Source organism: Amblyomma maculatum, chromosome 4 (genome assembly GCF_055883805.1).
Source record: "Amblyomma maculatum isolate TAMU_Amacu chromosome 4, ASM5588380v1, whole genome shotgun sequence".
NCBI lineage: Eukaryota > Metazoa > Arthropoda > Arachnida > Ixodida > Ixodidae > Amblyomma > Amblyomma maculatum.
The window spans coordinates 54,265,856-54,280,354 of NC_139347.1; the positions used below are offsets into that span (position 1 = coordinate 54,265,856).

The window sequence follows — 14,499 nt, forward strand, 5'->3', positions numbered from 1 at the left end:
AATTGTATATTTTATTATTAATCAGCAAATATTATTACTAATAAATGAATAAACTGGAACTAACATTTACAAATAGATTTGTACGTGCTTGTATGCTGCGCCTCTAGTGACAAACATCTACTTTCTCCTCCAATAACAGGGCTGGACTTATTTTTGTTTTATTTGTTTTTCGGTGTTGTCTGCGGCGGACATTCGCGTTCGCCATTTTGTTGCAGTGAGCTGTAAATCGCGTTTTTGTACAGGAATGCATTGATTGCACGGCTTCAGCGACCCTTGTGTCGACCTCTTGTATACAGCTTTTTAGGTATAACCTGCTAGTTGACTATTTTAATTATGGAAGAAGACGTCTGCGAAGAGTACAAGTCGTCGCTCCGGGATCTCACATGCAACAGCAAGCCGCTCATCAATATGCTCACGATGTTGGCCGAAGAAAACCTCCAGCAAGCGCCAAGGATAGTGCGAAGCATCGAAGAGCACTTACAGAAGGTCCTATTTGTCAAAATGTCTACTAGAATTGCTTTGTTTTCTATATAGTATCGTGTTGCGTCCCGTAACGCTTTGTTATCCGTTCAGGTCCTGATAGCGTTCGTGCATGTTGACATGATCGCAGGGCTGCAGGATTATCTTGTAATATCGAGTATTAGTCATCTTTATATCTTCGGCTTAGTAGTGCTTAGGTAGTATATCTGCCGTCGTCTGTAATTTTTTGGCAATGCGCCTGTGGCCCCATTTTGTTGCCCGCTTTAGTAGAGATTAGTGTGAACGCTTCCTCGGTGACGACGTCACTGGGGCGGCTGGACATCGATCCCGCGATCGAAGGTGTTCGTTGTAACTGATAATTCAAGGGTCATTATAAGAAACTCGGTGGTAACTGCTAAGTTGTTGTCTTAGCCTTCATCATGAAACCTGTGCTGCCTGCTCCACCGCTGTTTTCAGAGCGGTCACCGAGACGGCAGTCTGCGATTTTCGGCAGTGGAATCGCGCGGAAGCCTAACCGCCATCCATCGGTAGAAGCCACGCGGTAGGGTGCAGTGAAGCACGAAACTAGATCACGGGAAAGCAAGAGATATTACTACATTGCCCGTGACACGTGCATGTATTTGCTTTCTTTAGAACATCTCGGCGAGTACTGCTGTTCCATCAATAAACTTTTCATACTGCACTGAATTCTTGTTCACTACGCGTTTTTTTTTTTTTTTTTTTTTTTCTCGTGTAAAATAGAACGCTGTATGGTGATACTTAAGACATGACTGTTTACGGCAAACAGTGTCTTTTTGGGACGTAGCGCCTTGCTGGACGTACCAAACTCGCCTTTTTTCTTCATGTCTGAGCGCGAACATTGCTGACCTCTTGCATCGACTTAAGCTCGCAACTGGTCATGAAATTGCTATTTGACGTCGGGAACAGATTGTACTATTTATCTTTGGAAGGTTGCGACTACGAAGTGTAATTTGTTGTGATTGAAGACATCGTGTGGTGAGTACTCCTTTTGCTGTTCTCTGTTTCTCCTAACTCTCAGTTTTTCTTCTAGGTTGCATTAGACATGAAGCTGCCTGTACTATACCTAATTGATTCCATAATGAAGAATGTTGGTGGCGACTATCGCGCTCTGTTCACGCAGAACATCGTGTCCAACTTTTGCAGCGTTTTCGAAAAGGTACATTCGTCTCTCTCACTATCAGTATACTCTAGAGGTCATTGTTATAGGTAAACGACAGTGTAGTGCACTAAAAGCAAGCATTGCCGTTTTAAAGATGGACTGCTGCAAAGATCAATTCCAAGATCATATTTGGGTTTTCACTATATGTACGTAGAATGTTGATTTCAGTAACTTTAGGAGTGCACCGTTTTAAATTGGCTACAGTGTTACTGCTTGGCAAAGTTCCTTAACTGCTTGCTCCTGCTGACGAACATTTCTGCAATGGCAAAGTGCTGAGACGTAGAGAAATTGTTGCAATGCCTCAAGACCATTATGGAAGTTGAATTGTAAGGCAATTGGCACTTTCATTTTGCTGCAGTGCGATAGCTTAAATTGTACGTTTGGCATCTGTGCGTTATGAAAAAAGATGTAGAAAGACTCCAGGTTAAAGGAAGCATGGTTGGCCCTAAGTCTTGTGTTCTCAAGTTCCTTTTTTCTATAATATCTTTTCATAAATTTAAGCAGAATGAGTGGCACTGTACCACTCTGTTTTAAGGTGTACTTTAAGAGTGACATTATGCTTCATGAAATTAAAAAAAAAAAAAAAAATGGCCTGCATGTAGGGGGACGAACGAATGCGCATGCAACTGTTCAAGTTGCGCCAAACCTGGGTGGACATATTTCCAAACAAGAAGCTTTTTGCCTTGGACACTCGGGTAAAGCAAATGGATCCTGCCTGGCCCATCATGGCGAAGGAACCCCAGCCGGCAACTATACATGTCAACCCCAAGTTCCTGGAAGCCAAAGCGGTGAGCGGTAAAAACCGTAGGGGACGTTGAGAATCGGTGGCACGCATGTGTTTATTTGATGTGGTTAATGTGTGCGCGTTCGTAGTCTACTCAGAGCCCACAAAGTTGGTCAGTTTTTTTTACTAAAAACCTTCCATACAAAATTATTGTATTTCTTTTTCATCTTGTGCTAGTACACGTAGCACTAAGTCACGCAACTTATGTACACAGTTTACAGTATTTCATGCGGCAGCTCTTTACAGCGATGTGTACGCACTGATCGTACAAGAAATGACTTTATGCCTTGCACAATGGGAACTTAATCTAAACTGATAGTGTTTGTAGTGTGTCTCCTCAATGGACTTGCTTGAAAAGGCATTCTGCATTGTTCCTGTGCCATTGATGTTATTGGTCCTTGACTGCCTAGTTCTCCTTGGCTGGTAATCACTGATGAGCGTTGCTAGAGGCATTTCACGAGTCGTCTTTTCTGCATTTTGCTTATCCTCGAAAACCCTATTTCTGGTAAAATTTTTCTAAATATCAAGTTTATCTGAAAAACTCTCATTGCATAAAACTTGTCTGGAAAAAAAGAATGCTTTTGATGCATTTCTAAAATTTTTCCTCGGTTAGTGTGGCAACCACGCCGGTGCCCTTAGCTTTTGAAGGTCGCATATCTGCATGCTTGTCCTCCTCAGGAATGATTGAGAGAGTTGGAACTCCACAATTTTAGTAGGTGTAATAAATGCAGTGCCACAGGGCATTAACCTTTCTTGGGATGTGTTCTAGTTTTTAGCCTCAGCCGGGTTAGCTAGTATGTATGTGCCCCACGTGACTTGAAACTTTGGAGGCTACGGGCACCACAAGTTATTTAGGTCATGGCATTCTGCGGTGACCTCTCCTGAGGTGTCGCACCATTCTAGTGCAAGCTCTTTATGTGTCTCTTGTTGGCATGCTGTGTTTGTGGTCAGTGGTTTGTAATCTTCAAGCAACTGACACTTGTGTCATTTTTCACAGCTCAAGGGATGAGAATGCAGAGACGACAAGTGTAGTATGTACAGGGACAATAAAAAGAAACGTGAACAATGTAATGGTGCCTGCTTGCTCTGCTATTGAAAAATTATTTTCATCGCGCCTGTGCTGGCTGGTTAGAGAGAGGGGCTAGATTCTTTCATGACTGTACAACGGATGAAAAAAAAATTTAATGCTCTCTGTTTGAATTTTTGTTGATTGCAACAGTATGCCATTTCGTCTAAAGTCTTCAGGCTACATAATTAGCGTTTCAGCCTTTTTAATTTGTCACTTGTAACACCACTGGTGGTCTGAACCTTTCTCCTTAATGTTTAGGGGTGCCATGTGGCCTGAAAAACCTAGACTCAGTTGTCCAGATAAATGCACATACTAGACAAGATTATTTATTTGTACTACCCTGAATGGCTGAACTGGCATAAAGTTAAAATGCGATTTTTTTTTTTATCTCGGGCAGTAGAGGTCATAACTGTTTGTAGTGCAAATAGACAACTTCCACCAAAAATTTGAATTGTTTCAACTCATGTCGTTTTTTTTCTTTTATGTACAAGCCTTCCTTTTTCTTTTTGCCAAGTTACGATGTGACAAAGCATATTGTACGGTGTCACAATCACAAACCTAGCCTGATGCATGATCGCATCCCATCACCAAATCATGTGCACATCAACTGACCCATCCCATTTTTAGCTTTGGTGTTTGTAATCTTCCCTTCTTTTTTTTTTTTCCCCCCCCCCTCTATAGAAAGGACCAGAGCAGGGGACATTGGAACAGCAAGCTGCTAAGCTTGCCAGTTTAAATGCGCTCAACAAAGCAACTGCTGAAAAGGTGCAGCTTGGAGCCCTCCTCTCAAGCCTTTTGCATTTTGGGCTTTAGTGTTCTGCCTCTATGTTCTGGTGTTGTGTTTGTGGGCCATGCTTTGTCACAATAATTCTCCGCAATGTGTAAGAAGTTACTAATAACTTAAAGAAAAGTGTATGGGTCAATATTTTTGGCACCTTCACAGCCTTGTACCACATTTGGCATCCTTATGTGTGAATGGGCCTACTTACGAGACGTTTTGAGGTTACTTGATGAAGGGACTATAGATGGTTGCTCTTGCATATTGCATGATTATAGCCTGGCATTAAGCTGTTCAGTAGTTTGTTACAACTCTGTGAGTCCACTTTGATTTTTTCTGCAAGGAGTAGTTTCAAAAACATAAGTTGTGATTTGCTGCAAGTACGATTTACGACACTTTTGCTACAATTCCTTTGAGCCAGTGTACTGCCCTGGCCCAGAGTCTTCAGGTTGTAGAGTGGGGCACTAATGACACCCCCTGATGCTCAAAATCTTAGTAGAATGAAGAACACTATCACTATTTAAGACATATTAGCCATTTGGTATGCCTTATTCCAATTTATGGTCTTAAAGTAAATCTCATGGCCTAATCACTTTTGACAAACGATGTACCTTTGCCGTTGAACTGGTATCGTGTACTGTGCTAGGAATAGGAGGTTCCGAGAGTGACAACGTCCTCTCCTGCCAAGCTTTTGTGGCTGTCTTTTTTTTTTTAACAGCTGTTATCATCAGCAGACAATGGTTCATGCCAAGAGTTAGTTGCGTTAAACCTATCCAGCGAAGCAAATAAAGGGTGTTCTTTTTAATAACGTGCATTTTAGTGGAGCAACATGATTGGTTGGTGCTTTCTGTCCTGGCTGAAGGAGTGTGCTTCTTTGTTATAATGCAATGCATGAGGTAAGGGATGTGGTGCGTGGCTATTTGCATGTTTTAAAGCTGCTCTGTGGCCAGGGCCTTGATTTGCTGGTGTGGCTGGGAAAGGATGTGCTGTTTGTGGAGTACAGTTGTGCCTCATTAATACGGGCTGTCTGGTTCCCGAGCAAAACTGTTTTTATCGTGAATCGTCTGTAGTAATGAGTCGCAATGAAAAATATTCAGAAAAAAAGAAAACCCGATACAATTATGGTCTGCTTCTGCGCAGTGTAGTGACTAGTGAGCTTAGTAAAATATAATTTCGGGACCTGCAAGCTCGTTATGCTGGTTGTCGTTATGCTTGAAATAGTTTGGTACAGCTCGAAGTACCTATAAGGTCATTTAGCTGTGCCTTGGTGTTTCATGGCTAAATGGCCTAACTCCTACTACGACTGCTCACATCCCATGAACCGCTACTATTTATCAGCACTCTGCCGACTGAAAGCTTCTTACTTCAACTTTCCTCGTGGCACAGTCTGCAGAGAGTTTTCTTCGCCAGTTGTGATACTAAAACCGGTGAGGTGGGAAAAAAGAAACAAAATAAAGGGTCATCACTCAGTAACTTGCAATATTTCACTGCATTCCTTTTTTTCTGCACTCAAAATGCCGAATATCAAGCATCAGGTTTGGGCAATGAAGATTCTTTGTTCACTGTGCATACTAACGCTAACAAAATACATAGGTCCCAGTGGGCTCTGGGCATTCTCTCGTTGTCCGGACAGCTAGTTTCGATGATAATGAGGCGTAAATACTTTGGAAAAGGTTGGTTCCTTGAAAAACAGTTCATAATCCGAGCTGTTCATATTAACGGATGTCTAATAACGAGGCATGACTGTACTAACAACAAAATTTCTCTATTGAAGTTATGCATGCTGCTGCTTGCTGACCGAGGTTTTGCTTAAACATGCATCCCAGGGGTGGCATGCGGATGCCTGAGCAGCTTATCCTAACTTGGTCTCTCTCTGCCTCTCTGGTGCTCTCCTTCGCAGATTCTTAATGCTGGTGCGCCATCAACAGAGGGGGAACAGGTTCAGAGGATGCTCTTGCAGAAGCAACAGGAGTTCATCTTTCTGCAGAGGCAGAAGCTTCAGCTAGAGCTGGAGATGCAACAGCAGCACCTTAGGCAGAAACAGGAAGCTGAGGTAATTGGTGCTGTCCAGCTTTTTCGCCGCTCTTCTATCTTATCATTTCTTGGGACTGTGCTGGTTTAATCTCCGTTAAAGGGACACTAAAGATAATTTCGTGCGTCGCCTGTTCACGCTTGAAAACTGGAATTCACTCTTCACATTCACTGAAAAGCATGTTTGGTGGCAAGCCCTTTGCTGTCAGTGTAACTGGTGACACCATCTGCGACTTTGTGTGCCTTGGTAGTAAATTTCGGCTGTTATTGTCACAGGAAGCATGAGCCATTTGTTAAGCAAGCACCCTCCAGTCGCTTTCAAATGATGAAAATGCTGTGTAGTCTGCGGTGTTATTTGTAGTTCTCGCCGTCATTAGTGAAATTTACAGTGGTTGCCTTTACTTCTGCGTTTCTTAAATGAATGAAAGTCTCAAAATGTGTTGTCTAATGATGCTTTATTTACCTCATCCCTTTCAGTCGCACACTTTGCAGGGAGGCATTGATATTTCTAAGGTTTCATATTTTTTTTTAGGAACATGCCAAGGTTGCATAATAAATTTCTGCCTTACCAAGCAATGAATGATTATGCAATATGTGTCATAAGTTTTTGTATTTTTTTTCCCCCAAAAAAGAATTGTGCACTGGCTTATTCCCCCCTCCCACCCCCATTGTAATGCCTCCAGCAGGCCTTTAGGGTATCTGAATAAATAAAAATCATTATATCCACATTATTGCTAAATGCTGCTTTCAAGGCCTCGGTTACATTTTACTTTCTTTAGAGTTTTTTGAAGCAACAAAACCACACACAATCGGTTCTAGAGTTACCATAATGTATGGGGCATCCACCTTGCAAATTTTTGCATTCATTGTACATGTTTGGCTTGAGACGGCTTCATGCACCTTGTCACAAAGGCAAATTGCATGAAGCAGTGACCAAAAGGGAGCGATCAAAAAGGCATTATGTAAACATATGCCGGCACTGTTGCTTGATAGGCTTGATAGGTTCAACCGCAGAGTAGTGCCACAATTGGAATTATTCACTTTAGTGTCCCTCTAATGGCACTGTGCATGCTGGTAGGTATGCTGAGGATCTGTGTTGTTTGTACTGGCCTCTGTATTTCCCATGCACCCTGCTTCAATGCTCTGCAAATATCCCTAATTTTCAGATAAGGCTGGCTCTGCAGACTGGCTTTGAAGTGAGTTCCTGGCAAACAGACAGTGTGCACTTTGTTCTCTCTCTCTCTCTCTCTCTCTCTTGTGTGTGGTGTTCGTTGTAGCGGCTCTCTTCCCAGCAAGGTGTTGCTGGGAAGAATGCTCTGCCCTTTGAGCTGTCAGAATGGCGTTAACTGAGAAAGGCCATTTTGTCTCTTTTCATTGGTGCTGCTTTTAGCAACTCTTGAAGAATCTGAGGCCCCCGTCTAGTGTCCCTGCAACACGGCCACCTGCGCTGCCACCTGTGCTGCCACCTGCTCCACCACCTGCTAACATGGCTGTACGTCCACCGGTGAGAGAATTCGGTTGTGGTCATGCAGCATGCTTTTCATGAGGCAGTTGATGTGGCTTGCATTGCGGTGAGAGAATTCGGTTGTGGTCATGCAGCATGCTTTTCATGAAGCGGTTGATGTGGCTTGCATTGCAACCCCCTACGTAAAACGCAAAAATGAAACTGGTTTTGTTGCAGCCACATGGTACACCTGCAACATGGTGACCTTACTGCAGCTCGTGTTTTGTGGCGTGTGAATACCGTCTGACAGGTGTAGTGGGCAACCCTTCTCTCTCTCTCTCGCTGTGGCTGGTGGGCTTGCCCTGCTTTGTGTAGCGAGTGGTGATCATGTGTTGCATGTCGAGGTTGTTTTTAAGTGCAGCAGGTCAAAAGTGGTGGGGAATTTCACTACTGTCAATGAGAATACACATAGTGGTGATAAGGCAGAAGCCATATTTATTTATTTGTACAGTTTGGTTGAAGCATTGTTTGTAAAAAAAATTACCATTTCCCCTTGGTTTGTTAAGGTCGGGCTTTTGTCACAGTCTTGTAATGTTGGGTATATTGAATGTGTTTAGCCTTGTGTTGCTTAACACTTTCCTGTCCGTGCCTATTCCCATCGATAGCCCGCTGTCGATGGTTTTACGATTAGAATTTTCCCGGTTTCAGTGCGCTCCTTGACGAGTGGCATCATCCAATGGGAAATAGAGGAACCCTTCTTTCAGTCTTGCTTTTGAATTAATTTTTCCGCCGTGCCGCGCTGGTCTTCAGAGTCAGGTAATCGACGCTTCTTGTTTACATCAAGGCGTCGACGTTGCGCGCTCCTGCTTCCGCGCAGTTCCGCGGAAGTTGATGCATCGGAGAGCTCGTTTTTGGATGCGAACAGCAGCAGTGATGACTCGGAAGACGAATTCAGTTCTTCAGACTTTAGCATTGACAGCGAAACTACGTCAAATCGACCCGGAACGTGGACAGCCATGCCTCGATAAATTTCGCGTTCGCTCCCCCAAAATTTTCGCTTTTGCTGCGCACTGATCGAAAGAGATCACTGTTCTGAAGGTCGCAACTGTTATCTGCAGAGGGACGTCTTTTGGGTAGTATTACTTGCCGCCGGCAGCACAGGGAGTCATGTTTTCCTCTAGAGGACAGCCAGGGCTTGACGTCGGCATAGTCGACCTCGACTACTATAACTACAATTTTTCGCTGATATTTCTTTTTTTTCGTGACTTATAAAATAAATATGTGGATTGTCACTAATACCTTTTTGAAGAGGAATTCCTCCTTGATACTTGACACTCCTGTACCAAGCGAGTTTAATTAAAGAAACAATAATATTAATAGCACCACTCAAAAACCACTCCATTTCCCGCGGACAGGAAAGTGTTAACCATTCTTTTAGTGCAAAAGCACTAGTTTATAAGATTGATCAGAAAGTCAGGACCTCAAAAATGATTTGCCTGTGTGTTTGCCTACATTGAACATGTGTGTGAAGTTGGCATTGATGTGTCACTTGGTTTAACCATGTAAACTTGCGTGATTATCCTAGCGAATTTAGTCTGCTTCAAACTGGATCCTTGTCCTTTGCTGCAACTGTTGGAGGCTCAGACATGTCATGCCAAGCAGCATGCATTCACCAGGGTCTGTACTCTGAGTTTGCACCAGAATGTTCACTGCGCAGTTTTGTTTTCTAAGTTTATACTAGTATGTGTGTTATCAATAAGCAGCATCATTGTGGTGTGACAAAATACAGGACATTCACGAAAGTGCACTGCATACTTTCAGTATGTGCCTATTGAGTGGCACGAGCAAACTTCTAAACAAAAAAAAAAAAAAGGACTGTTTGACAGGAATTTAAACCAGAGAGAGGTTGTTGAGATGGTGAGGCATATATGATCGAGGAGCTTAAGCCCTCCATTCCATCGCAGTTTTTGACATGAAATGCACTGCTTTTGTGCATTCAACTCATGCAAAAAATGTTTGGAGATGGATCTTGCATGTCTGTTTACTGCACACTTTTATTTTTTTGTAGAAACTCTGGTGACTTCCTTGTTTTGCTTGAAATTTAAAAATTTCATTCGAGCATATACGGATATTTGAACATGGCATGCTACAAAAACACATTTGCCTCTGCACATGTGCTTAGAAAAGCTTTGCGGTAGAATTCAGGGCTGCATTCATTTGTGCCTCTGCTGTTCGTCAGACGTGAACTGTTGACGAGTTTGCATCCCCACACTGCGTCTCGAAGTCAAATGGCTGGTGTGCTGTTGCAGGGACCGCGACCACACGCGCCTCTCGCAGCAAGAGATCCCAGGCTACACCAGCGGGCTGCATCAGTGGTGGATACCAGCAAGCCGCCACCTGCCTTGCCTACAATGCCCGGGCAGCCCCCGCTACAGCGCCAACAGTTGCAGCTGAGTTCGGTGGCAGTTGCGCCCACACAAGGCACTGTGCAAAACACACTGTCACCCGCAACCACAGCTGCCTCGGAGCAGGCATCTCCCAACAAGCACAATGGCAGCAACAAGTTATCTGCCCGAGAAAAACATGCAGCCATCATGTCACCACCAAGGAAGTTCCGCATTCCAAAAACGAGCGACCGCAAAAAAGGTGAGGAAGACTTAGCGAAAAATGGCGAAATTGGGTCGTCTTCCCCTACAAAGACGTCGCCCAGCAAGCAGCGCAAGGCAGCCGAAGACAAGGACGAGCGTCAACAGCACAGTTTGGGGAAGTCGTCATCATCGTCATCATCTTCGTCATCTTCTAGTTCCTCATCTCAGGGCCGAGGGAAAAAAACGCGCGGTGGGAAAGGCGGCAAGGGTAAAGGCGAGGAAAACGAGAGGCCGAATGGTGATGTGGAAATGATGGAAGTGCTACCGTCAGGTGATGTGGACATGCGTGTTCAGGTTGAAAAGAAGCGCGACACTGCGGACAGCACTGGTCAAGAAGCTCCCCAGCACAAGAGACAACGGGGTCATGCAGAGTGAGTACTTCAGGGATCTTGGCTAGCATAGCAACAGCCCAGGTGTTGCTATGTTTCGTCTGTCTGTTCTTTTCTTATTTCTTTGCTGCTGCTGTACAATTCCGTGCTGTTGAAGTAGGAACGTTTGCTGTTTCAGATACTGGCAGTTGCATGAATTCAGTTTCTTTGCTGAAATCTGTGGGGTGTTTTTAATTACATAGGGTGCTTAAGGTAGAGTTATGCATGTAACTTCTTTCGAAGCTGCAATTTGCATTGCATACTCTTTTTGGCCCGTGCTTTTTTTGTGTAATACCTTAAAGGCTGCATAATTTGTTTTACATTTCCCTTCAAAACATTTGTGTGATGTTAGCAGAAAGAGCATGCTTTTTTTTTTTATTTTTTCGTGTTGCAGGGAAGCTCGTGCCGATTGTGACTATCGAAAGTCTGTTGGTGGAGTGTCAAATGCCTCGCAACGTGGCTGGGCTCAGTACAAGGCTAAGCACCCTGATGAGTTCAAAAGCCCTCTTCGGCCAGCCCGTGAAAATATGGATGTCAGGGACGAAGACTTGCGGAAAATGCAGGGTGAGTTGTGTGTTTCCTGTGTTTTTGTCTGACTGCATCAAAATATCATGTCTGAAATAGGCTTTGCTAAGGTCAAGTTTACCATTGTGAGACGCGTCCATATCAGAAATGGAGCGTGTGTTGACAAAAAAACAGAGGCTGGAAGAGAGGAAAATAGCATTCCTGCAAAGTTCAGGTTGTGGAGTACTGGTTTCTTTGAAAAGCCTCTCTGAATTCCGCCATACATACAGGCTAGTGAACTACTTAGATAGCTAACAGTGTTGTTGACGGGGCCATTTTTTTGCTGCTTTCAGTTTTGATGAAGTTTCTTTTAGTCGTGAAATGTAATTGTGCTTACTTTTATATGTTTCTAATTTTGTTCCAATTTCTGAGGAAAATGAGTCATGATGGAAGTCCTATGAAGAAGTTTTAGCTGCTCCCCACTTAAGTGTGCTTCCCCCTTTTTAATGTGTCAAGCAGGAAAGGTGCCCTCATGTAGCCAAGTTTCGCTGGACACCACTAGCATGCATGCAGTGGTGAATGTACCAGCCACTGCGGGCTTGCTTTCAGATTGCTGAAAAAAGCTGATGGTATATTTACTATGTTCCTTTTCTCTTTCAAAAGAATGCCTCTGGTAAGTGAGTGCATTCTGGATGTCATGAGCTCTCATCCATTGGTGGTGAGGTAACAGTGTATGAATGTGTCCTTGGCAGTAGTTAGTGCCTTGTTATTGTGAAGGCTTGAAAACTAGGATTTTAAACACACTAGCATGGCATCCCGTTTTATGCAAAGCGTGTGCAGTTCCTTCGATCGAAAAGCCATCGGCTTAGTAGTAGCCGTCGCAGTAGCCGGCACCAGTGTGCCGGAAATATTTGTGCAGGAGACTCCTGATTGGTCGACAGGGTTATGATGTCACAACCATATGACCGTGTGGAAATTTCAAACACCTTACATTTAATAATATTAATAATAAAAATAAAAATGAATCCAGGAAGGGTCCAAACGAAGTCAAAATTGGCAAGGAGGTTCCTGTAACTGGGGTATTTCAGAAATTAGAAGTAACTCAATGAAATAAATTTGTCGCCATTTGGGTTCGAGCCCAGGTCCTTTGCATGCCAGGTGGGCAAACGCAATGCATGGGCCACGAAGGGTCGTTGGTACCAAGCGTGTTATACGGGCACCTAGTAACGCATTGTTGTGTGTATGACTTTACTAACGTGTGTTTGGATGGTACGCTGATTACTGATGGTATTTTTGTGGTACAGTAATAATATGAATATTGAAATGATTTAAACAAGAAAAATAAAAAAAAATATGAGGGACTTTAGCGACTTTAGTGAAAGACAAAAGCCAGAGTGCTGCATTTTGCTACGCAACTGGTGCTAATTAGTAATTAATTAGACATTAAGTAGGCAATTGATCAATTCATTGATTAGTTCATTAGTTAATTATAATTATGAATTAATCAATTAAGTAGCCAGTTGTTCATTAGTTAATTAGTAATTATGAATTAATCAATTAAGCAGCCATTAATCACTAATTAATCATTGATTTCCATATGGTCATATAAAGCACGCATTCACGCATACTGTGGTGGTGCTCTGTGATTGGTCGAGACCTCTGTGACGTCAACTTGCCTCGGCCAATCAGAGCCGCCACAAAAGCAGGACACATTTTGTCCACGACAGCATGAGCCATTAAAGGCTTTCGCCTTAAAAGTATGCAGTGGGAAGGCTGTGTTAAAGGTGCTTCGCGTCTACTCATATGGCGAAGCTTGCCTCTAATTCTTGTTCTCCCAGTGCTATGAGTTTCCTAGTGTCTCATCTAGGGAAGCTTCCATTGTGTTTTTTGTTCTTTTAAAATTGAGATTTTCTGCTGCTTCTTTTGTTCCTGTCCAGCTTGTCACGAAGCTATAGTGTCACCATGTAAGTTGCAACTTCCGTCAGATAATGCACAGCAGTCCGCTCCTGTGTAATCAGCTCGTATAAGCGCAGCCCCTTTGTGGCAGATTGCGAGTATTTTTATATTTTCTCATTCCAGTCCAGCTTGTGTTTCTTTTTAATTTCTGTGACTTTGAGCAGGTACATCACAGTACTATATGTGTCACACTAGTTCAAAACTTCACTGCTTGGCTTTCTACTGTGTCTGGCTAACTTGAGAGATGACCCTTGGCGTTTGTCGGGTTAATTCTTGATGAGGCCATATTTCAGATGGCTCAAGTTGGCTCTGATTTTGGTCCCTGCTTTTTGTTGCCATGGCACCATTAGACCTTGTGATCCCTTGTTTCACTGTACACTCAGTTGAAACCTAAATACAGTGCAGCATGGGGAGGGCTGGATAACCTGTCTGTATGGTGCGCAACCACCTCACAATGTGTGCAGCACGGCTAGAATTTTTGGTCTGATGATGTACAGTTAACGATTTGTGGGTAGTGCATAGTGCTTTAGACTAGTCGCTGCTTGCACTTTGGTATTGACCGTAGCGACATGGGAGAGCGTGCGGGGCTTTCAGAATTCGGTGCGCTGTATGCGATGCCAATGTGCTCTGGCCGGGGAATTTTACAAATTCGTTATCATCACAAAATTTGTATTAACTGGGTTCGTGTCATTGAGATTCGACTGTACATTATTTTGTTGTGGGTACATCTTCGTGTGCCCAGTGAAATGTTGCTCACGCTTTCATTTGCATTCCTGGCATTTGACGTGTGCGTATTGAAATTCGACTGTACTTTATTTTGTTGTGGGTACATCTTCGTGTGCCCAGCAAAATGTTGCTCGCGCTTTCATTTGCATTCCTGGCATTTGACGTGTGCGTGTTGTGACAGATTCCGGTGGGAGGAGCGGTGCTGGTGGTGGCTTTCATGGTCGTGGACCGATGCAGCCCCCTGTGGACCGTTTTGGCCGACCTTTGTTTCGGAAGCTGATGTCCGATCCAAGGTGGGCTTCTCTGTGAGTTCTTGCTTCCAGCAGGAAGAGGCTGACTGCGTGGCTCTTATTTTTTGCTTCTTGGGCAACCTTTCACCAACTTGCTTTTTAAGATTTTCAAGCCATTGCTGCAGCATTTTTTTTAGGCTTGTTTAAATTATAGTGTTTTTTTTTTTTTTTTTTTTTTTTTTTTTTTTTGCAGTTAGTATGCTGCATTGTTCTGTCACCACAAAAACCTTTAGAGGTAGGG

At 43.4% G+C, this 14,499-nt stretch overlaps 1 protein-coding gene across 7 annotated transcripts in view; it reads left to right on the plus strand.

Moving 5' to 3' along the window:
• Nucleotides 1-176: 176 nt before the first annotated feature.
• Nucleotides 177-14,499, plus strand: part of LOC146191065 (uncharacterized) — a 48,307-nt gene continuing 33,984 nt past the window's right edge. For 3 of the 7 annotated variants that reach the window (XM_084601515.1, XM_084601521.1, XM_084601522.1), the window contains exons 1-10: nucleotides 177-486; nucleotides 1,532-1,657; nucleotides 2,263-2,448; nucleotides 4,195-4,278; nucleotides 6,192-6,344; nucleotides 7,489-7,518; nucleotides 7,713-7,826; nucleotides 10,076-10,785; nucleotides 11,177-11,346; nucleotides 14,150-14,273. In XM_084601515.1, coding sequence (XP_084457641.1) covers nucleotides 334-486; nucleotides 1,532-1,657; nucleotides 2,263-2,448; nucleotides 4,195-4,278; nucleotides 6,192-6,344; nucleotides 7,489-7,518; nucleotides 7,713-7,826; nucleotides 10,076-10,785; nucleotides 11,177-11,346; nucleotides 14,150-14,273 — 1,850 coding nt within the window. In that variant the 5' untranslated portion in view covers nucleotides 177-333. The remainder of the gene's footprint in view (nucleotides 487-1,531; nucleotides 1,658-2,262; nucleotides 2,449-4,194; nucleotides 4,279-6,191; nucleotides 6,345-7,488; nucleotides 7,519-7,712; nucleotides 7,827-10,075; nucleotides 10,786-11,176; nucleotides 11,347-14,149; nucleotides 14,274-14,499) is intronic. The other 4 variants (XM_084601516.1, XM_084601517.1, XM_084601519.1 and 1 more) reach the window with 4 other exon arrangements.